General features: G+C 39.9%; 1 protein-coding gene across 1 annotated transcript in view; it reads right to left on the bottom strand.

Moving 5' to 3' along the window:
* Nucleotides 1-18,488, bottom strand: part of LOC131944489 (visual system homeobox 2-like) — a 42,322-nt gene extending 23,834 nt beyond the window's left edge. The window contains exon 1 of the mRNA XM_059305156.1: nucleotides 17,990-18,488. Coding sequence (XP_059161139.1) covers nucleotides 17,990-18,488 — 499 coding nt within the window. The remainder of the gene's footprint in view (nucleotides 1-17,989) is intronic.
* Between the last annotated feature and the right edge of the window lie 6,000 nt (nucleotides 18,489-24,488).

Here is a 24,488-nt window from a genome sequence, read left to right as displayed (position 1 = left end):
AAGGTTCAAAATTTTGCTCGCAAGTTTCCGACTATGACGGACGAAAGACAGAGAAAACAAGTTAAAAATAAATTCTTTTGCATTTTTACTTTCTCGTATATACGAAGTATAGAGAAAGTCTTGCAATCGTGAAAAAAAAATCGAGATTTTTGCAAATCTCGACGTTTTACACCTCACTGATACGGAAAAACATAATTTTGCAATCTTGTCGGTATGTCTGTGTGTCTGTCTGTGTGTCTGTCTGTGTGTCTGTCTGTGTGCCTGTCTGTGTGTAAACACGATAACTTGAGTACCGTTACAACTAGGTTGATGAAATTTCATATATAAGTATTTTATCAAAATTGTAGATCCGTATCAACTTTTGAGCGATTTCCGATAACCGAAAGTGGTACTTTTTTTACTTTGAATTTTTCAAAAGCCTATAACTTGAGTACTATTTCAGATAGATAAATGAAATTTCACATGTAAGTTAGTAAGAGATCTAATTCTCTACCTTATTTCAAATTTTGAGTAATTTCCGTTGACCGGAAGTACTAATTTACGCTATTTCCGATTGCTCAAAAAACTAATGTAAATTTATAAAGTACTAATAATATTCCGCACTATTATGCACATTTTATTTGGCGTTCACTGGTGTGCAATTCTTTTTTCTACGAGACTTTATTCTATTTTAAAAAGTTTAAGAATTTAAAATGGATTAAAGTGCATGTCTATATCCCGAGTTCCCATCCCCTGTTCTTTTTTTATATAAGAGTATTCGAGAAAGTTTAGGGGAGATCACTCCCGGTTTATTTATGTAAGAAATTTTATATATATATATATATATATATATATATATATATATATATATATATATATATATATATATATATATATATATATATATATATATATATATATATATATATATATATATATAAATTAATATTTTTAATTAATTGACACCGCCGTACTAAAGATACTGTAACTCATGTTTTGCGTATTTTGGGGTAGAAAGCGAAAGTCTAAAATTCTGAACTTCAATTGAGTGAACATAAAATGTTGCCTTGTGATGCCCACACAATAAATTGTGAACAGAAAATGTTGCCTTATGATGCCCACACAATAAATTGTGAACAGAAAATGTTGCCTTGTGATGCCCACACAATAAATTGTGAACAGAAAATGTTGCCTTGTGATGCCCACACAATAAATTGTTGACACGGAGTGACAGGCAGACAACGGCCATTGACACCACGCTAATCGTCCCCACCCAGGTGGGCTTTGTCCAGCGGCCACCTGTCGGCAGGGGCCCTGCGAGGCAGGCACAGGGCAGTGCCGGCAAGTGGAGCCACCAATGTGGGCGCCGGTCAAGCTGTGGGCTGGACAGCGAGACGACACCGGATGGAGTGTGCCAATAATTGACACATGTAATCTGCTCATTCATCTTCCACAGGATGTGACGTACGATGTCAGCCGTTGGGAAAAAAGAATGTTACGGGTTTTGAACAATCAAGCGACGACGACTGAAAACAAAATCGAGTTACTTTAGGACTGGAAATTACATTTGTTGTTCAGTTATTAAATTCATTTATCAAACACATATATTGCTGTCACAACTCACTTTAAGGTATACTTATATGACAACAATTTACAAATATGCTGCAGACTTTAATGTGTAAAAACTGCTCAGATAAAAGAAAATTTTCAAGCGAAACTTTCAAAAGTTCTGGCTAATTCAATACCACACGTGTCATCCATTATACATGCACACAAAAATAATTTGTACCCCCCCCCCCTTCACCCCAAATCTCATCCTATTCTCTACAACTAAACGAAAAAATATATTTTGATGGATAAGGGTCTGCGATCTTGTTTTTCGTGCTGCTCTGGGAAAGTAAAAGACCGAACATTTGCTTAAAGCCAATCGCAATGTTAGTTAAAGCGGAAAATTTGATGCGTAACAGCTTTATATCACGCAGATTACTGTAAATATTTATAACAAACAACTTAGAAACGGACATTTTCTATTTGATGGGAAATTTAATTTTGATCTTTTATCTATTTATTGATGTCGCACAGCTTCTAAAAACATAAGAATATTAAATGTAAAAGACTTTTGCCATGATTTAAAGTGTAGAAACGGATGGTTGAAGTGTAACCCGTGATGAAGACTAGTGCTCCGTACAGTTGTTCTAAGAATGACACCCCAGTGTAAATGATAAAAGTCTACTAGTACTAGCACCATATGAAAGGTGGAGGAACTGCATGAAAACATTACTTCATCTTATCGTCTCTCTGGCACCTAACTATGGACGGTCAATAATAGTGGATGGTCAAATATAATGGACGGTCAAATAATAATTGACGTTGAAATAATAATGGACGTTCAAATAATAATGGACGGTCAAATATAATGGACGGTCAAATAATAATGGACGTTCAAATATAATGGACGGTCAAATAATAATGGACGTTCAAATAATAAAGGACGTTCAAATATAATGGACGATCAAATAATAATTGACGTTCAAATAATAATGGACGATCAAGTAATAATGAACGTTCAAATAATAATGGATGGTCAAAAAATAATGGACGTTCAAATAATAATAAACGGTCAAATAATAATGGACGTTCAAATAATAATGGACGGTCAAAAAATAATTGACGTTCAAATAATAATGGACGGTCAAATAATAGTGGATGGTCAAATATAATGGACGGTCACATAATAATGGACGTTCAAATATAATGGACGATCAAATAATAATGGACGTTCAAATATTAATGGACGGTCAAATAATAATGGACGGTCAAATAGTAATGGACGTTCCAAGAATAATGGACGGTCAAGTGGACACTTTTCCTCGTATAGAGCACCATTATTCACCCTTGCAGTTATCTAGGCCAACGTCTAAATGGTTAGAGAATATTTTTTTACATATATATGCGGGCTGCTGTTAATACATTTTGTGTCGATGTATGGGAGGGGGGAGGGGATGTCACAAAAAATACAAGGACGAAACCATTGAACAAAGACCTAACTACAGACCTCGGCGTATGAATCTGAGATAACAACAGACCTCGGCGTATGAATCTGAGATAACTACAGACCTCGGCGTATGAATCTGAGATAACAACAGACCTCGGCGTATGAATCTGAGATAACTACAGACCTCGGCGTATGAATCTGAGATAACAACAGACCTCGGCGTATGAATCTGAGATAACTACAGACCTCGGCGTATGAATCTGAGATAACAACAGACCTCGGCGTATGAATCTGAGATAACTACAGACCTCGGCGTATGAATCTGAGATAACTACAGACCTCGGCGTATGAATCTGAGATAACTACAGACCTCGGCGTATGAATCTGAGATAACTACAGACCTCGGCGTATGAATCTGAGATAACAACAGACCTCGGCGTATGAATCTGAGATAACTACAGACCTCGGCGTATGAATCTGAGATAACTACAGACCTCGGCGTATGAATCTGAGATAACTACAGACCTCGGCGTATGAATCTGAGATAACAACAGACCTCGGCGTATGAATCTGAGATAACTACAGACCTCGGCGTATGAATCTGAGATAACTACAGACCTCGGCGTATGAATCTGAGATAACTACAGACCTCGGCGTATGAATCTGAGATAACTACAGACCTCGGCGTATGAATCTGAGATAACTACAGACCTCGGCGTATGAATCTGAGATAACAACAGACCTCGGCGTATGAATCTGAGATAACTACAGACCTCGGCGTATGAATCTGAGATAACTACAGACCTCGGCGTATGAATCTGAGATAACTACAGACCTCGGCGTATGAATCTGAGATAACTACAGACCTCGGCGTATGAATCTGAGATAATTAGTCCCCGCCGCGGCAGCCGAACGTGTGCATCAGGTAAGTCGGCCACAGCCGGAGACTTTGGACGCCTCTCTCCTGCCTGACTCGTTAGAGCCGTAATTAGGAGCCGGATAATCCGGCGGAGGACGCGGAGATCCGTCTCTAAGGCTATTGACTTTATGGCCAGGTCCGGGAAATCCGTCTAGAAACATTGCCAGTTGGCCCGTTGATTACGTTCATTTCAATATTTCCATCGGAGAGTGCGACAAACAGATCTAATTAGCCGCCTACATCGGCGCCAAACTTTGCACTGGACCAGTTTACACACATTGACAAACAGGCTCTTGTTTTCAGCGGATGAGAGTCAGCCTTTTCTGTTGGATGATAAACAGATGGATGAGTATATCCTGATGTACAGGCACTGTACAAACATCGCCGGCGGGTGGGGGTGGGGGGGGGGAGTGGAGGGGATGAGAGGTGTCAGGGTGTCAGAGTGGCATCATCTTCTTAGGGCTGCTGCACACCTGACCAGGTGATGTTCAGGTGATGTTTAGGTGATGTTTAGGTGATGTTCAGGTGATGTTTAGGTGATATTCAAGTGATGTTTAGGTTTGTTGGACAGAACTATGAACAAAAAACTGTGCTGTACAAGATCATACATGATTGATATAACTAATTAGTGGGTGTTGATTGATATAACTAATTAGTGGGTGTTTTTTGTACCCTACATCTGGGCAATGTTTGACATGTAAAAATAACTTGCTTTTTTTTATTTTCGCTTTTCACAAATTATTCACAACTGCAAATCATCACTAACATTAATTAAAGGCTAAAATAAGAGAGAAAACATTTTAATAGGTGATGATACGAATAGCTCCTAAATGCACATTTTACAAATGCATCTGTAGAATTGACGATCGTTCGATTAAATACTTTCTAAAATGTTTTGATTTCTACGCTGGAATCTGTCAATCGAAGACCTTCGCCGAAAATTGTCAATCGAAGACTTTTCTCTGAGCTTAGAAGTTTCCTTGTTTTAATATTTATACCGTGTAAAATCCTGGCAGTAATAAAACTGATATAGATAAAAGCAATAAGTCAAGTTTCGAATTTCTGTCCACTACAAAATAAATCAATGCAGCAGCAAAACTCTAAATATGAAAACTTGTAGTAAGATCAAGTATTTGTCACAGATTTTAAGACGTAATTGAATAATGTCTTGTATGCCAACAATACCTATCTTTTATTTATTTTTCTTGTGAAAATTTATATTATTATTACTCTTTTGTGAAATTACACTAACATAAAAATAAAACGGGGTATCGGCTTTTATTTTTAATTACATCACAAATAATCTCTTTCTGGATTTAACTGTTCCTATTTCAGTAGGTCAGTTTTTAGGTGTCGAGTAAATTCTACATTTTCATTGAAAGTTATTAATCAACTTTTGTTAATTACTAGATCCCAAAATTTTATAAAACATCCGCGTAAAGCGTAGAATACATTGAACATGTAACAAACAAGTCCCGCAACTGATGACAATATGACACGTCCCACAACTGATGACATTAGAAATGTCGCAACTGATAATATGAGAACAGTCAACAGAGTTATTTAAAGATAGTCAATGTCAAATATGTAGGACAACAAATGGCTTTTGGAACACAGGACAAATTTAAGTTTAGATTAACACACTATATAGTTGTAGACAAATATTGTAGTGTAACCTACTTGCTAACCGTCAATTAGGGGGGGGGGGGAACAGTTAATTTCGTCAGGTATTTTGTAGGACTCACTTTTAACGTTAGGTTTTCGAATAATGTTGTATGTGTCGTTATTAGGGTTATTGGCTTGCATTAATTGAAATGTGTTAATTAAACCACGAATTTAATTGATATAAATAATTAGCGGTGAAATAAAGTAAGATTTTTAAATGGAATTTTGGTTTGTGCTGCAAACAAGGTCACGAAATTTAAAAGAATTAAAATAAAAACAACTTTTAAAATTTTGTATTATACTTATCAATTTCTAAACCCAAACGAACTAATAGTGTGATAAAATTGTGCAATATACTTTTAAAAAAATTAAATCTTATAAGCTATTCTTTATTTACATGTGTGGTCCAGTCTACGTCAGATACTTTATTTACATGAGTGACCCAGGTCAGAACGTGGTGACCTCATGTTCCCACTGATGTTCCAAGTTTAACTGATTGCAAAAACCATTATTCCCTGGGTGGTAAAAACTAAAAACCACTATTCGAGATAAAAAGTGAAACCGACCAACTCTGCTTTAACTACCACACTGGCTGTTTTATAACAGTAGCAAAGAATTTTTGGCATCGCGCTAGTGCATGGTTACAGTGAGACGCTGAGTAAACCACTGAATCGTATACATTTATCTGTATTGCCAAATCTATCTTTGTAAAAACATTTGGTCGGAAATTAAAAATATAAGACTGGGTTCTATTAATTGGAATAATTGGAAATTCCTTTTTACAAAGGCTGTGAAGTCCTTTTTTATTTTATTTTAGTTTTTTTGAGACAGAAAAAAATGAATAATCGTTGTAATTAAGTGTATATTACAGTATTATTCACACTTTTTGTTCTAAAATGTAAACTCTAAAATAAATATTGTAAAAGTAAACAGAAAAAAAAAAATCATAAGATAAGTTAAAAAGTTAAAGTTTCAAGTCTATTGACGGAAAAAAAATTTGAAGTGTCAATGGGACTTCTCAAAAGATTTTTTTTTTTGCTGTCTTAAATTTATTACGTAGAATCATTTTAATGAAATTTTTATTTATGAACAAATTTCTACCCATAAAGTTTCGTAAAATTAGCAGAGTACGGTGAAGCGAAATGGACAACCAACATCTCTACCATGGACATAGCTGATTAGCTATCGACATTTCTAGGGAAAATCCATGAAACTTGACTTCAAAATCCATAAAAACTTGACATTTGGGAGACATTTGCATAGACCCAACCCCAGGGTAGAATCGGGAGACTTGGCACCCTGCCCCACAAATTAGGCTGACTGTCTCCAGGCTCTGTCTTGCCGTCTCTCCACACAACTCCACACATCTCCCCCACATCTCCCCCACAACTCCATTGGCGGGTAATTAACCCACTAGCACCAGCCTCCCAGCCGCCCTCTCATTTATAATATGTAAATTAGATAATTAGCTCAAGTTGGTTAACTCTGTCTTATGGCTATATTTTCAGCTTGATCACATTTGCTCATAAATTACTGAGTAAGAAAAATATATCGTCCCTGTCTTGTCTAGCAGGGGATGAGCCAGTTTAAAAAAATATAATGACAGTAGCTTCTCACACGTGTGTATAGTTGCAGTTATATGGGGTGCCTAGATCTACACATATATGGGGTGACTAGATCTACACATATATGGGGTGCCTAGATCTACACATATATGGGGTGACTAGATCTACACATATATGGGGTGCCTAGATCTACACATATATGGGGTGACTAGATCTACACATATATGGGGTGCCTAGATCTACACATATATGGGGTGACTAGATCTACACATATATGGGGTGCCTAGATCTACACATATATGGGGTGCCTAGATCTACACATATATGGGGTGCCTAGATCTACACAGCTTTCAAATTAAACTTAGTTTTGAGGCCATCGAAATTTGGGTTGTATTGAGAATTTAATTACAAATGGTTTGTCTATCTCCAACATAAAAGAAAGTATTTTATTAGTTTGTTTCATGTCAAAATCTTGTATCGCTTTACATAATTTGAAAAACATCTTTAGAATTTAAATTTGAAGAGTCGGTCTTACACACAACTTAATTCAGTTGGTCGAAATAAAAATTGAAAAACAAAGAAGTAAGTAACAAGGTAATAATCTTTTAAATGGTACATAGCGTGTTGCAAATAAACAAAATTTAACATTTAAAAACTCAAAGCTGGTTCATTACACACTAACTGGCTAATTACAAATCAGCAAAAATCTGTCTGAGTACATACACACTTTAATAATCTGGCTTATTACATACAAACGCACACACACATCTGGCTGATGTGTAATGACATGAACAAAACATACAACTACGGAACTATTAAACAAAATGATACAACTACGGAACTATTAAACAAAATGATACAACTATGAAACTATTAGACAAGCTATACAACTACGGAACTATTAGACAAACGATACAACTACGGAACTATAAGACACGCTATACAACTACGGAACTATTAGACAACGATACAACTACGGAACTATTAGACAAACGATACAAGTACGAACTGTAAAAGAAGATCTCTATTCTGGATTATGGGCGGGGCGTCTTAATCCCGGCTACGTCATCCGTGTCACGTGGTACACGGTTGCCATGGCTACATCCAAGCTCTTATCTATCGCTTAGAAACGATTTGAGCCGTCCTTCCCGGGCCGGACCTCTTGACCAATGGTCAATATTTGTCCTGTTAGGTTGGATGACAATCGAGGGAACCTACAGACAGCCGAGTGGCCGTTCACGCGAGGCGAGTGACGGACAGCGGCCGTGATAAGGGGATCAGCCATTGATCTTTAATACCTCATTATCTAGTGATGTCCGGGCCCCCTCACACCCGGGCTAATGAGCCGTTGCTTTAGACATAACAGACGTCATAATTGATTTTGACGTCATATCTTGACATAAGGAAAACATATCTCAAACCACTTCCGCTACATATATATATATATATATATATATATATATATATATATATATATATATATATATATATATATATATATATATATATATATATATATAAGACACAGATCATCAATATGTCTGTGTGTATGTGTGAGGGAAGAGGTTTCAAGACACGGATCATCCTTACGAGAGAAACAATGTGTCAGTATGTGCGTGTGTGCGTGTGTGTATGTGCGTGTGTGTGTTTGTGTGGTGCCGATATACTCTAAAACTATGGATATTGGCGCCATTGCTGTCAGTGGTTGATTAGCTACTCGTGTGCACTAGCATACACACATACTCAAGAAGTAGAAAGTACACACACATATACAAACGAAATCCGCCAGACCATGTATAATCACACAACTCAATCCTGAGTGATGAAAGAACCCAACCCTGAGTGATGAGAGAACCCAACCCTAAACGTTGAGAGAACTCAACCCTGAATAATGAAAGAACCCAACCCTGTGATGAAAGAACCCAACCCTGAGTGATGAAAGAACCCAACCCTGAGTGATGAAAGAACCCAACCCTGAGTGATGAAAGAACCCAACCCTAAACGTTGAGAGAACCCAACCCTGAGTGATGAGAGAACCCAACCCTGAGTGATCACACGGCCCAACGCTAAACCCGGCCACATGCATGACATCCAAGAATTCAGCTCACCCCCCCCCCTCCCCCGCTCTCTACCCTGACATATTTGATCCCCGGGATTTAGCTCGTTAGACCTGGGCAAGTCTGAACGGGTGGGGAGGGGGGGGGAGGGGGTAGAGCAGGGGGTAAGAGGGTTACTGCAACTTTCTCAACGTGACACTTCTTTAAACAGCAGCAACTTTCTAAATATGTTAACAGCATGTTAACAACACTCATTTTGTTAACAGGGACCCATGCAAGTCATGAAGCTGTTGCCTGTACTGCTGCTGTTCTTTTAGCAGCAGGCCAACAGTTTGTAGTTGGTCCCTGGCCCAACAGTCGAGTCTATTACCACACGTCGTCGGCCGTCAGGGGCGACAATCATGTCAGGCAAGGGGACACAATACCCTACACAAACCCCAGCCCGTGCCGCATAAACTTGACATCGATGTTTTAAAAAAAAATCTCAAAATATTTACCGTTCAGATCTTCCAATTTGAATAAAATTCCAGCAGTTGAGTAGTGGTTTATTTGATTGGGGCGGTACATTATCAGCGATTGGAGGCGGGTGTCACGTGGCTTAATGCCGCCTGCAAATGGGGGTGTTTACAGTAGCGTGTTTGAAAAGTACATGAATTGGCATAAGCCTATAATATGCCAGTCGTGGGGGTGACACATTCCAACCTGGGACGGCCGTTACGGTGAGGGGGGCTGGGTAGACTAGAGGTTGGCCGGACGCCATCCGCTGGGTAGACCAAATCACTGGCCAGACCCCATCCGCTGGGTAGGTTAAAAGACTGGCTGGACACCAAATACTGACTAGAACAATTGAAATGTAGGGTTGCTGGGACAAGTCTATCGAACCTACACTTCAGTCATCAAATACTATCTTCATCTACTATGTCAGAAATGTTTCATTTTTACTTTTATCAAAAACTTGTTGTAATCGATATTTGAAATATATGTTGAAAAAAAGAACAAAAGAAACTATCGGCTGTAATTTGATTCCTTTCTTGAAACAGCGAAAACGATGCCATTATATCCGCGCGAATAAGGCGTCAATATTTTATTGGCTATAAATAGCAAGTTAGAGTGGCGGAAGTGTGAGGGGGGCGGGTCGTCCTATTGTCCGAGGCGTCATGGGGTCACCAGGTGCAGCCCGTGGTTACGTGCAGTCCACTGAGCCGTGACGGCTAATCCGGACACTTAGCTTGACTTGGACGTAACTTTTCCCGTTGGATTAACTTCTAATCCCACTCCAGAACCAACACCTGCTCCATAGATTAGAGGTACTCGTCTAGATTATATTGGGGTGGGGGGGAGCCTACACGTCTAGATTTTATTGGGGTGGCGGGGGGGGGGGAGTCTACTCATCTAGATTATATTAGGGTGGGGGGGGGGGGAGTCTACTCATCTAGATTATATTGGGGTGGGAGGAGTCTACTCATCCCTACTAAGTAGGTTTTTTTTGTCTTCATACACTCAACGCAATTCTTGCTGGCGGGCTGTTTGCTGAGGTGTTCTACAAACCACGTCCTCCCACTGGCGGGCTGTTCGTTAACTGAGGTGTTCTACAAACCACGTCCTCCCATACACTTACATGGGAAACGTTTAGTTCGTTGCGAGGTTGCGCGACAACGAAACAAAATGGCGAAAAAAAAAGAACTCGATACACTCATGTATTAGAGGGATGATGACGACATTCACACACGATTCGTTTGTTCTTTGTTTTGTTATTGTTTTTTTGTTGTTGTTTTTTTGTGACGGAATCTAAGCGAGACTATTTATCGGGGGAAATCTGGTACGGAATTTGGACAAAATACGAATTAAAAGGCTATTGTTTTGTAAGGCGAAATTGCATAAGCTTTATGTGACGACTGTTTTAAACAATACAAATTACTTTTGATCCTACATTTAGTTACCAACAAATTTTGATCCATAAAGGTATAGGAACTACACATGTCGGTATACTTAAAGCAATATTTCTGATGATAGAGCTCATTAGCATTGAGGCCTGTAAGAGAAAACCAAAACGATGAATACCAAAGTAAGTTTTGACTTCATTTATGAACATCTTATCTATACCCCCTCCCCATGTTCTATTATTTTCACGTTCACTATACTTCCTATACTATCAACAATCTGACTTGTGGTCACTTTAGTATAACGGTTCGTTCAGCGGGTCATTATGACTGGGTTAAGCCTGAAATCTTTGGACCAAATACTGAAGAGGATGGTGAATTCATCGCTGGGTTAAAAGGCTAAAGGTCCCGGATAATGTCGTTGTGATACATCTTGATCTAGACCAGGGGTCTCCAAACTACGGCCCGCGGGCCAGATGCGGCCCGCGAGGTCCTCTCATCCGGCCAGCGTAGATATTTTTGTCCACGGAAAAAAAGCGTTTGTTGGTGATGGCTGAGAACTTTGCCCAGAAAAATTAAAGACATGCCAGGAAGAAACTGGCCCCCGAACTAAAATTTGATAGTTAATGCGGCCCTCGGACTGAAAAGTTTGGAGACCCCTGATCTAGACGGTCGAAAAATGAAATGACTTTCACTTTACATACGTTACATATTTGTAGGGAAAATATCTGACATGGCAGAGCGACATTTCTCATCAGGCATGTCACTCGTGATGAGTCTATAGTGTAGTGTTTCTTTCAGCCTTTTTTCTCCGAGGAGGGGGGGGGGGGGGCGCTTGAAACTTGGGAGGGGGGGGACTACCCACGGACTTAAACTTAAATTTATGCGAGGGGGGGGGGGGGGGGTAGCTGAGGCCACTGACTGAAAGTAGTATATATTTAAAAATAAATTCTATTTCGATCGAGGGGACGGGGGCCACGCCCCCCCCCCCCCCCCCCGAAATGAAGCCTGAAAGAAACAATGCTTTATTACATCCCTTTTAACGGTGTTGAGTATGACATGATCGGTGTCAGGCTGCAAAATTTACATTAACATGGTATCTTATTATACACATCATCATCACCAGTATTTAGAGGGAAACATCAGCGTTGTTCCAGAAACAAACACACTACTGTTGGTTACTGTATACACACTTTTTCTTGGGTCACAATTTACAATATCAAACTGTCTGTATGTTTGTGGGGATGTGTCGGGTCATACTGTCTGTATGTTTGTGGGGATGTGTCGGATCATACTGTCTGTATGTTTGTGGGGATGTGTCTGAATCTTGTTAATCCAGACCTACAGTTTTTTTTCTCAGGCATATCTGTGAGGGAGAGAGGGGCAGGAAGAGGGAGAACAATATATGATTTTTTATACAAACTATATGATTTAACAAGTGCCCCCCGCCCCCCCCCCCCCCTCTTAACCCCACCACTGAGGCTAATGTAGTTTTTTCTGCTTAATTCATTCAACGCCATAGATTTACCAGCTAAATTGATGTTAAATAAGTCATGAAAAAATTAATTTAAAGACAATTAAAAAAAAAGAGAAAATAACAGGATTTAGTAACCCCAGGTTGCCTGGTAGCAGTGAGGGTGGTCGAATATATCTTAATACATGGGAGACTACCATGGAAGTTAACAGTGGAGCAGATAACTAATGCTGAGAATTAGGATATCAAGCTAATGATCGGGTTTTAAAGCAAATATTTTATGTCGACTTAAAAATATTAAACAAATTAAAAGTTATAAACACAGCGTTAATTGCTTTTAAAACTGAATGTCGACCTTCTTATTTTTTAACTTTTGTCTAGATGGTCAAAAGTAAATTAAAAACCACTATGAAAGATTACTAGCTTTTAAATAAGACAACAAAATTGTTGCGACCTCAATTAATCATTCCAAAGCAATCTCCCCATGACTTTTAATATAAATGCATGAATTTTTAAATTTATTCTTTATACTTAAATTTTTTTCATTAGATCTATGCAGGGGCGTAGCTAGGGGGGGGGGGGGGGGTGCGGACCGCACCGGGTGACACCATTTAGGGGGGTGACACCAAGGCAAAAAATAGCAAAATATATAGAGAAAAACTCGAGGAGGGGGGGTGCAAATCGAAAGTTTGAGGGGGGGGGGTGCAAATCGAAAGTTTGAGGGGGGGGGGGGGGGGGGTGCAAATCGAAAACTTGAAAGTTTGTCCCTGGGAAGGGTCTCTATGCATCGGGGGGGGGGGTGACACCATATAAGTGCCGAACCGGGTGACACCCGACCTCGCTACGCCACTGGATCTATGTATAAGTAAACCATCTTGAATGCATGAAAGTAGGCTACAAGAAAGAAAGAAATATTACTATTGTAAATCTGTATCAGTCCTCACAAGCCGATGATGAAAACTGTAATACTAAAGCGAACACACAACTGACGCTGTAAATTACATGTCTGAGGCAAAAAAAAATAAAATGCATGAAATGTGTAAATTTTTAATTTAATATTATATCTGACAGGGATAGGTAAACTGTAGAGACGGTGAAGCCAAAAGTTACAATTCACAAAATTTCTCAGATTTAAAAAACCACTAACATTTATATTTCAATATTATGATCTTTGAACAAAATGGAAATTTATATAGAAAATATATACTTTTATCAGTGTCTCCCCCCCCCCCCCACCATCACCACCACCTCGACCCTTTCCGTATATTTATTAATTTCATTATTTATTTTCATAATGTAATGTATTTATTCCAAATTTGTTTTCAACAGATTTTCACGTAGAACATCTTGTAAAATAATTTGTTTCATCAATCTCTGTCACCAGACTCCTGTTTGATTTGGTTTCGCGTTTATAATGTTAAACTGGACTTTTGAATTTGTCACACATTATAATTCTAATTCACTTACATACTTTGGCATATACACATATGTTTGTTTAATTTGTTTTATTAAAGATAAAGTAGGGTGGGGGGGGGGTTATAAATAAGATTTCGATAAACAAAGAAAGTTTGTTTATTTTCTATTTTTAGTAAATTCATAACCTTGTTATTTAAAAATTTAAAAATTTAGTTTTTAAATTTCATTTGTTAATTTTTATCAGAAATTCTGTATTTTCGGCAATCAAGTTGGTGTTTATTTACGATACAGCCTGTCACTGTATAATCAAGCGATTGTTAATCTTGTAACAGCGTTTTCAGGTTTCAGAGTTTTTAGTAATTATTTTGATGTCTGGTTGTGTTATTTTTGTAAGTCGTATATTTGATAGTGCCTTGTACTAATAACTATTATTTAGATGGTCTACAAAGTTTACGAATAACTATTATATAGATGGTCTACAAAGTTTACCAATAACTATTATATAGATGGTTTACAAAGTTTACCAATAACTATTATATAGATGGTCTACAAAGTTTACCAATAACTATTGTATAGATGGTCTACAAAGTTTACCAATAACTATTGTATAGATGGTCTCCAAAGTTTACCAATAACTATTGTATAGATGGTCTACAAAGTTTACCAATAACTATTATATAGATGGTCCATGATTTATTATATTTATGTATATCCTACAGAACCTATAGGTCATCAAGAAAGTGTACTCAAGAAACTAGTAGCCTCATTACAACAAACTATCTTTTAATATTCAACAAACTAATATTATTCCACATACAAAAAATTATCATCCATCACACAATAAACAATCATCCTCATACAACAATATATCATCCTACATATAACAAACTAATATTATCCCACATACAACAAATTATCTACCATTACACAATAAACAATCATCCTCATACAACAAATAGCATCCCATAGACAACAAACTAATATCACCCCACATACAACAAACTAATATCACCCCACATAATTTGAGCCCCTACACAGAGAAGCACATCGAATCCTCATCCAACTATTTACAACAACATCATCTACCACCTATTAAGTACAACAACATCATCTACCACCTATTAAGTACAACAACATCATCTACCACCTATTAAGTACAACAACATCATCTACCACCTATTAAGTACAACATCATCTACCACCTATTAAGTACAACAACATCATCTACCACCTATTAAGTACAACAACATCATCTACCACCTATCAAGGACAACTACAACAACAATGGATAGCTTTAAACATGACGACGGTCGATAGCGTTAGATCATTTCTGTTACCAGGTCCCCAAGATCCATGTGAGTGTCTTAACGCTGTAAGACTACAAGCTATCGTCTGCAAGTCTGTTTGACAATCGAATAATTATTGCAGACGTTTTTTTTTTTTTTACGATTATCTACAATTGATCTCAATTTACTTGTACTTTATAATGGCAGCGACTTCAGTAGTGTTACAGTTGTATCACACTCTTGTACTTTATAACGGCAGAGACTTCAATAGTGTTACAGTTGATTCACACTCTTGTACTTTATAATGGCAGCGACTTCAGTAGTGTTACAGTTGTATCACACACTTGTACTTTATAATGGCAGCGACTTCAATAGTGTTACAGTTGTATCACACACCCCCTCGCCCCTCCCCCCTTTTAAAACAACCGTTTGTCAATACGCCTGCCTGCTGAGAAAATAATTCAGTTATGTATTTATGTATAGACTAAAGAGATTTCCTTGGGCAAGATTTACAACAAAACCATAAGCAATAGCTGCTATCCCATTACGTACCATAAGCAATAGCTGCTATCCCATTATGTACCATAAGCAATAGCTGATATCCTATTTTGTACGATACGCAATAGCTACTATCTCATTTTGTACCATAAGAAAGAAAGATTAAACAGTGGGAGAAAATATTGTTTTTTTCTTTGTGTAGTTTTGGTGATACAAGATTTAAAGTTTCCTTTGTATGGTTTGTGTGGTTTGTGGTGTTGGTGTGGTGTGTGGTCTTTATATGGTTTGTGGTGTTGGTGTGGTTCGTGGTGTTGGTGTGGTTCGTGGTGTTGGTGTGGTTTGTGGTGAAATAAGATTCAAAGTTTAAACCCGTGTCCAATGTTTCTAGACGCGTGCTCAGTCATACGGAGCCTCCTAATGTCTTTGACTGAGCGTAAACCACTTAGGTGGTTTACTTATAAGCTGGCTGCTAATTGTATCCGTTATTTTAACACACCAATTTGACAGACATAGAATCTATTAAACCCTATCACAAGCTATTGAGCTTTAAAAGGGACTTCTTGCAATAAGATATCCCACCCTAGACTTAGTGATTTTTTTTTCTAATGATAGTTTGTCTCAAATTGTAAAGGCCAATTCTCATAAAATAACAATGGGTATTTTCAAAATTGATAAAATAACAAAGGGTATTTTCAAAGTTGGTAAAATAACAAAGGGTATTTTCAAAGTTGGTAAAATAACAAAGGGTATTTTCAAAGTTGGTAAAATAACAAAGGGTATTTTCAAAGTTGGTAAAATAACAATGGGTATTTTCAAAGTTGGTAAAATAACAAAGGCTATTTTCAAAGTTGGTAAAATAACAAAGGTAAAATAAATGACCATAGTCTGATAAAATAAGGACTGGCATCGCCAAATTTGATAATATAAAAATTAACATCTCATGAAAATATTACAAAAGGTAATATCTCGCGCTACGGTATATGAAAATAATTAAAATCTGAGTCTGATTGTTGAGACAATCAGATCAATACTAAACAATCAAGGCTGCGTTAATTTACTTGGTTAGATCGCAATTAATTATACAAAAACTTTAACATCTGTTTAAATTGAACTTAAAGGATAACAGGCAGCATTAGTTAAGTTGAAGCAAAATAATTAATCAGTGGCATTAATTATGATGTAGCAAATTAATTAATCTGTACATTTAATGCGGCTAACAGATAAGTGTCGACTTCATTAAAATATCAACTTAATATGTCGTTAATTTTACTTTGGAAATATATAACATACAATATTGCAGCATTATTCATTTGGAGCATCCATCTAACTGTGAAATAATATTATTTCAGCTAAAAGATTATTTTTAACTGTAATTTAGATTTACTTAAGTTTTTATTTTTGTTGAAAGTATTAAAAATAAAAACTCCCATTTTAGTTTGATGTTTAGTAAAATGTCTGATCTACACCAACAGACATCCAGTTTACTGAATAAAATGTCTGATCTACACCAACAGACATCCAGTTTACTGAATAAAATGTCTGATCTACACCAACAGACATCCAGTTTACTGAATAAAATGTCTGATCTCGACCAACTACCAGTTTATTCCTGTAGGAACTAGATCTGGAACTAGCCACACTATTTTAGGTGTGTAGAAATTTGGTCAGACAGAAAAGTTTCAGAAATGTCCAGACTGTAAAAGGATTTTAGATAGATGAGTGTATCTTAAGTCTACCTTAACCGGGGGGGGGGGGGGGGGGGGTGTGAGTAAAAGGAGGAGGAGGGAAGTAGGGTTAGTGTTTAGTTTAGATCTGGCTGCTCACACGAGAATGTGGTTGAGTAAAGGTTGTATGAAGTGATGAGTACATAGAGGTGTGGCTGATTTATAGTGGTGTGGTTGAGTACATGGTGGTGTGGTTGAGTACACGGTGGTGTGGTTGAGTATATAGTGGTGTGGTTGAGTACATGGTGGTGTGGTTGAGTACATGGTGGTGTGGTTGAGTATATGGTCAAGTGGCTAAATGTGTGGTATCAGTGTGAATAGAATAATGTGGTTCATTTTATTTTGATGCGGTTGAGTATATAGTCTTTTGGTATCAGTATAGTGTTGTAGATAAAAGTGTGGTTGTTTCATGCTGTATAATGATGTAGATAAGAGTGTGGTTGTATACAGATGTAGATAAGAGTGTGGTTGTGTATTGATGTAGAGTGTGCTGCAGCAGTTTTACAACACCAGCAAGCGTATTGTACTCACCCTCGTCTGCTATGTTGTGCTTATAACCAAAGTTAAGTTCCTCTCTGCTCACCCCCGGGAATCGGGGGGCGGGCAATGTCTGTGGGGTGGACGTGGGGGTCAGGTCGAACCTCCACGGGTACAGGGACCCTGGGGCCGAGCTGTGGGTGGCGCCGTGCTGGTGGCTGGGCTGGTACCCCTGGTTCTGGGGCTCGTTCTGCAGCCCCTGGGTCTGGCCCGGGAAGTACATCCCCCCTAGACTGTTCTGGACGGCAGAGAGCCCGGGGTCCATCAGCCCGGGGTCGCCGACCGGGGACGGGGATGTGGGCTGTCGGCACCCCAGCCCTAGAATCTCCTGGATGGCGAAGGATGGTCGCTGTTGCTGGTACAGCTGCCCGAGGTGGGCGTGGGGATGGTGATGGTGGTGATGGTTACCGGAGTTGTAGTGATGGTGGTGAGGATGTGTAAATCCAGGGGCCATCTGGCCATGGCCAGAGCCCATCTGTAGAAGGCCGTTCATTGATGGGGTTGTCCTAGTCCTAGCTAACACACACAGACTGAAATCATGACGTCAGAACAGGACTTAATATCACAAACTGCTTCCGTCAACTTTAGATCCCTATCGAATTCCGGAATAACACGGGTTCAAATCCGTTTTAACTAACTAATTTTTTTTGTTTAAAAAAAAAAGCTTTCTTATGCTAAAAATATATAAATTAATTATTTCAAAAGAATTTTTGTTTTTTATATTTCTAGCATTCTAGCTATTTAATTGTTTTATGACTAACAAATTTCGACCGTGTTATTTGAAAAATACACATATATAAATAGCTTACTTTAATATTTAGGCCTTATGCATATAATTACATTTTCTAATTATTTCTGGCTTGAAAATAATGTACAGTTCCACTGAATAGAAAGCAACTGCTGAAGTCTATTGACTTAAAACACAGATCCGACTGGCGGCGAGTCTAGCTGCTATGTCCCGTGGGTCTGGCGTCCGTGTACACACCCCGGTCTGCTACACCTACTATCTGATTAGATGCTAATGTACAACTTCCTTTCGCCTGACTTTCTTACGCTGCAAGCCAGGAATTTATCGTCCATTAACTCCGTCACGTAATGACCTTTAACTAAAGCATAAACTGATGACGTAGAACGCGAGGAACCGCCTCGTGAACCGGGCCAGCGAATGCCGTGAGACGTCAAGCCCGACACGGGCATGTAATTGGCCATTAGCGCGGCCTAGCCCCCTCCCACCTGAGCCGACAGCGGTCGGAAGTTTTTTTTTTCTTCTCTCCCCTTGTCTGCCTCACAATGTCTGTCGATGTCTGTCTTGAGACTTGGCCAGCCGTTAGAGTTCCACCTCCATTCAGGCAGGCTTCGCCGCCCTGCGCCTCCCCTCCCTGTCTACATACTCACCCCCCCCTCTCCTCAACCCTCCCCGGCGTAGCCTGTATCTTGAAGTTAACAGTGGTTTATCTCTCGCCAAAATCCAGCGGTTTTCTACTTAAAAACCCTGTCTATGTTTACCAATGGCAATAGCCTATTCACTCCATCCGACCGGTGATAAGAAGGCCCAGCAACATGCCTGTTAAACCTTCATTCTGTTTGTCTGGATTAGAAAGGAATAGCTTGACATCTGCCTTCAACATTCATTGAGTAAGCACCCCCACCCCTCAACTTATTTTACTGGGGGGGGGGGGGGGGGTCCGGAAAGTCAATAGTGTATTATATTTAGATTCCACCAGAACCAGCCAATCACAAGGCCGAGAAGTTCTCTGTTAGTGACATCTCAACGAAACCAACGTTCGAGCTGGGATAAACAAAGAAACAGTCGCTAGGTGGCGCTGTGACTCCAACTTCCGTCAACACATCGTCACAACGTAATCATGGGCTGTCAGAACATTCGATTTGCTCTATAGATCATACGCTCAATTTGATTTGCTCTATAGATCATACGCTCAATTTGATTTGCTCTATAGATCATATGCTCAATTTGATTTGCTCTATAGATCATACGCTCAATTTGATTTGCTCTATAGATCATACGCTCAATTTGATTTGCTCTATAGATCATATGCTCAATTTGATTTGCTCTATAGATCATACGCTCAATTTGATTTGCTCTATAGATCATACGCTCCGTTTGATTTGCTCTATAGATCATATGCTCAATTTGATTTGCTCTATAGATCATACGCTCAATTTGATTTGCTCTATAGATCATACGCTCAATTTGATTTGCTCTATAGATCATACGCTCAATTTGATTTGCTCTATAGATCATACGCTCCAATTGATTTGCTCTATAGATCATATGCTCAATTTGATTTGCTCTATAGATCATACGCTCCATTTGATTTGCTCTATAGATCATACATTCAATGTAGGTCCTCTATGTGGTCAGCTGAGTTCATATAGTGTCAGGTATCAATGCCCCTATCAATGCCCGTATCAATGCCCGTATCAATGCCCGTATCAATACCCATCGATAAACTGGTGACGTCACGGCAGACGACTCAGTTTTTCTGTTGTCGGATTTACCTGGACTAGACGTGGCTTCTCACGAAGTCAAACATGTCTTGTTTGATCGGTTCTTTGTATTTTAAATAAGTTTCTCTTTCACTGCCAGATGTATTTGGAGCGCTAGTATATTATACTATGTGCATATGTATATGCCTTTGAATCTCTGTAATCAATCAAAGGCGTAGCGACCCATCCCAGCGCCCGGGGCGAACTATCGACTTAACGCCTCCACCCTCCTCCATTGATACATATCTTTATTCATGTTGGCTAAGAAAGCTCCCCCCTCCCCATTTGGAAAGATTCGTGGGGGGGGGGGGGGGCTTTTAAGCAGTTACTACCCCTTACTTGTTTTTATTTCGGTTTCACACAATTTATGTAAACATCATTTACGTCATCCATAAGTAATCTGCAAAGCCAAGTTACTTCGACTGTGTGTATTTGAGTAAGTGAATTCAGGATGAGCTTTTTAACTTGTCCGTTTGGAGACCCTAGCTCCTCTAGTTACGCCTCTGTAATCAATCTGTTACCATCTGTAATCAGATTTTACCTAGCTGTAATTGAATTCCTGGTCACCCCAAAAAAAAAAAAAAAACGACACGACCGTACAAGGTTGAGGGGCCCACATTTGATGCACATAGAGGGAACGACGCGTGGAACCAGTCCATCACACTAGAGCCGTAGCGACCCCGGGGACAAACTTTCGATTTGCACCCTCCCCCCCCCCCCCTCAAACTTTCGATTTGCACCCTCACTCTAACTTTCGATTTGCACCCCCCCCCCCCTCAAGCTTTCAATTTTTTGTTTTTCCAACCCATTTTGGCGCCCCCTAAGGTCGGCTTTCAATTCGTTTTTCCAAAACATATGTCCCCCCCGCCCCCCCCCCCCTCGCTACGCCTCTGCATCACAATGACAAAATAGGAAATTTTTTTTAAAATAAATATTTCCCCATTCTTATAATTTTAGTGTGATCATAAAAGTAATTGAATTTCGTAATTTCTTTGAATAGTTCATTGTTTTTATGTATTTAAAGATCCCAGATTTTATATTGATTTCCTTTTTCGAGATTGTCATTTCTCATTACAATTTTCTTATACTTGTCCTTCACTTGACATTGTTGCGTTTTTGTGACATGTGTTTGTTTACTATTTTCTCCAGCATGTAATGGTGTATCACCTAATTCAGAAACAAACTTCTGTGATGCTTTTATCACATTTTCCTAACACTGTATCTTCACTAGCACACGAAGTCGTTGGCAGTGTTTCTTCCAAACTTTTTTCTCGGAGGGGGGGGGGGGGGGGGGGGGGCGGACTAAAATTCCCGTTAGGGGGGGGGGCAGACACTGTTAAAACAATGTATTTTCTGTATAGAAATTCCATTCCGTTTTTAATTAATCTACCTTATGGTCTCAGTATGTGTGCCCCCCCCCCCCATTCATAATCTTCGTAAATAAATGTGCGTGTTGTGTGTCCCGTAATTCTGCTATTTAAGGAAGTGTTATGTCTTCTGGACCCCCTAAGGCCCTCTCGGACCCTCCCCGCACTCTCGTCTATTGCGGGGTTCGGCAGTCTACAAGAAACACTGGTCGTTGGATGTAGACAGGTCATTGCCACACTCTCGTCTATTGCCGGGTTCGGCAGTCTACAAGAAACACTGGTCGTTGGATGTAGACAGGTCATTGCCACACTCTCGTCTATTGCCGGGTTCGGCAGTCTACAAGAAACACTGGTCGTTGGATGTAGACAGGTCATTGCCACACTCTCGTCTATTGCGGGGTTCGGCAGTCTACAAGAAACACTGGTCGTTGGATGTAGACAGGTCATTGCCACACTCTCGTCTATTGCCGGGTTCGGCAGTCTACAAGAAACACTGGTCGTTGGATGTAGACAGGTCATTGCCACACTCTCGTCTATTGCCGGGTTCGGCAGTCTACAAGAAACACTGGTCGTTGGATGTAGACAGGTCATTGCCACACTCTCGTCTATTGCCGGGTTCGGCAGTCTACAAGAAACACTGGTCGTTGGATGTAGACAGGTCATTGCCACACTCTCGTCTATTGCCGGGTTCGGCAGTCTACAAGAAACACTGGTCGTTGGATGTAGACAGGTCATTGCCACACTCTCGTCTATTGCCGGGTTCGGCAGTCTACAAGAAACACTGGTCGTTGGATGTAGACAGGTCATTGCCACACTCTCGTCTATTGCGGGGTTCGGCAGTCTACAAGAAACACTGGTCGTTGGATGTAGACAGGTCATTGCCACACTCTCGTCTATTGCCGGGTTCGGCAGTCTACAAGAAACACTGGTCGTTGGATGTAGACAGGTCATTGCCACACTCTCGTCTATTGCCGGGTTCGGCAGTCTACAAGAAACACTGGTCGTTGGATGTAGACAGGTCATTGCCACACTCTCGTCTATTGCCGGGTTCGGCAGTCTACAAGAAACACTGGTCGTTGGATGTAGACAGGTCATTGCCACACTCTCGTCTATTGCCGGGTTCGGCAGTCTACAAGAAACACTGGTCGTTGGATGTAGACAGGTCATTGCCACACTCTCGTCTATTGCCGGGTTCGGCAGTCTACAAGAAACACTGGTCGTTGGATGTAGACAGGTCATTGCCACACTCTCGTCTATTGAGGGGTTCGGCAGTCTACAAGAAACACTGGTCGTTGGATGTAGACAGGTCATTGCCACACTCTCGTCTATTGAGGGGTTCGGCAGTCTACAAGAAACACTGGTCGTTGGATGTAGACAGGTCATTGCCACACTCTCGTCTATTGCGGGGTTCGGCAGTCTACAAGAAACACTGGTCGTTGGATGTAGACAGGTCATTGCCACACTCTCGTCTATTGCCGGGTTCGGCAGTCTGGAAGAAACACTGGTCGTTGGATGTAGACAGGTCATTGGTGGTGGACATTCAGTTTCCCTTAGCAAATATTGTGTTGTTGTTCCGGCGTCAGTCAATGGGTACATTTCTATTTACCCTCGCTATGGTCATGTTACATAACACACGAGATTAGACTTCAACCATGGGGAGTCATGTCCGGCTCTTGACCTCTGACCAAATCATGTCCGGCTCTTGACCACTACAGATGACCAAATCATGTCCGGCTCATGACCTCTATAGATGTCCAAATAATGTCCGGCACTTGACCTCTATAGATGACCAAATCATGTCCGGCTCTTGACCTCTATAGATGACCAAATCATGTCCGGCTCATGACCTCTATAGATGACCAAATCATGTCCGGCACTTGACCTCTATAGATGACCAAATCATGTCCGGCTCTTGACCTCTATAGATGACCAAATCATGTCCGGCTCATGACCTCTATAGATGACCAAATCATGTCCGGCACTTGACCTCTATAGATGACCAAATCATGTCCGGCACTTGACCTCTCTAGATGACCAAATCATGTCCGGCTCATGACCTCTATAGATGACCAAATCATGTCCGGCACTTGACCTCTATAGATGACTAAAACATGTCCGGCACTTGACCTCTATAGATGACTAAATCATGTCCGGCTCTTGTCCTCTACAGATGTCCAAATCATGTCCGGCTCTTGACCTCTATAGATGACCAAATCATGTCCGGCACTTGACCTCTATAGATGACTAAATCATGTCCGGCACTTGACCTCTATAGATGACTAAATCATGTCCGGCACTTGACCTCTATAGATGACCAAATCATGTCCGGCTCATGACCTCTATAGATGACCAAATCATGTCCGGCTCTTGACCTCTATAGATGACTAAATCATGTCCGGCACTTGACCTCTATAGATGACCAAATCATGTCCGGCACTTGACCTCTATAGATGACCAAATCATGTCTTGCTCTTGACCTCTATAGATGACCAAATCATGTCCGACTCTTGACCTCTATAGATGACCAAATCATGTCCGGCACTTGACCTCTATAGATGACCAAATCATGTCTTGCTCATGACCTCTATAGATGTCCAAATCATGTCCGGCACTTGACC

The sequence above is a fragment of the Physella acuta genome, unplaced genomic scaffold (assembly GCF_028476545.2).
Source record: "Physella acuta isolate Inbredline_101_S28 unplaced genomic scaffold, ASM2847654v3 ptg000494l, whole genome shotgun sequence".
Taxonomy (NCBI): domain Eukaryota; kingdom Metazoa; phylum Mollusca; class Gastropoda; family Physidae; genus Physella; species Physella acuta.
Note: the sequence above shows the minus strand (reverse complement) of the source record. Positions and strands in the feature narration are given on the sequence as shown.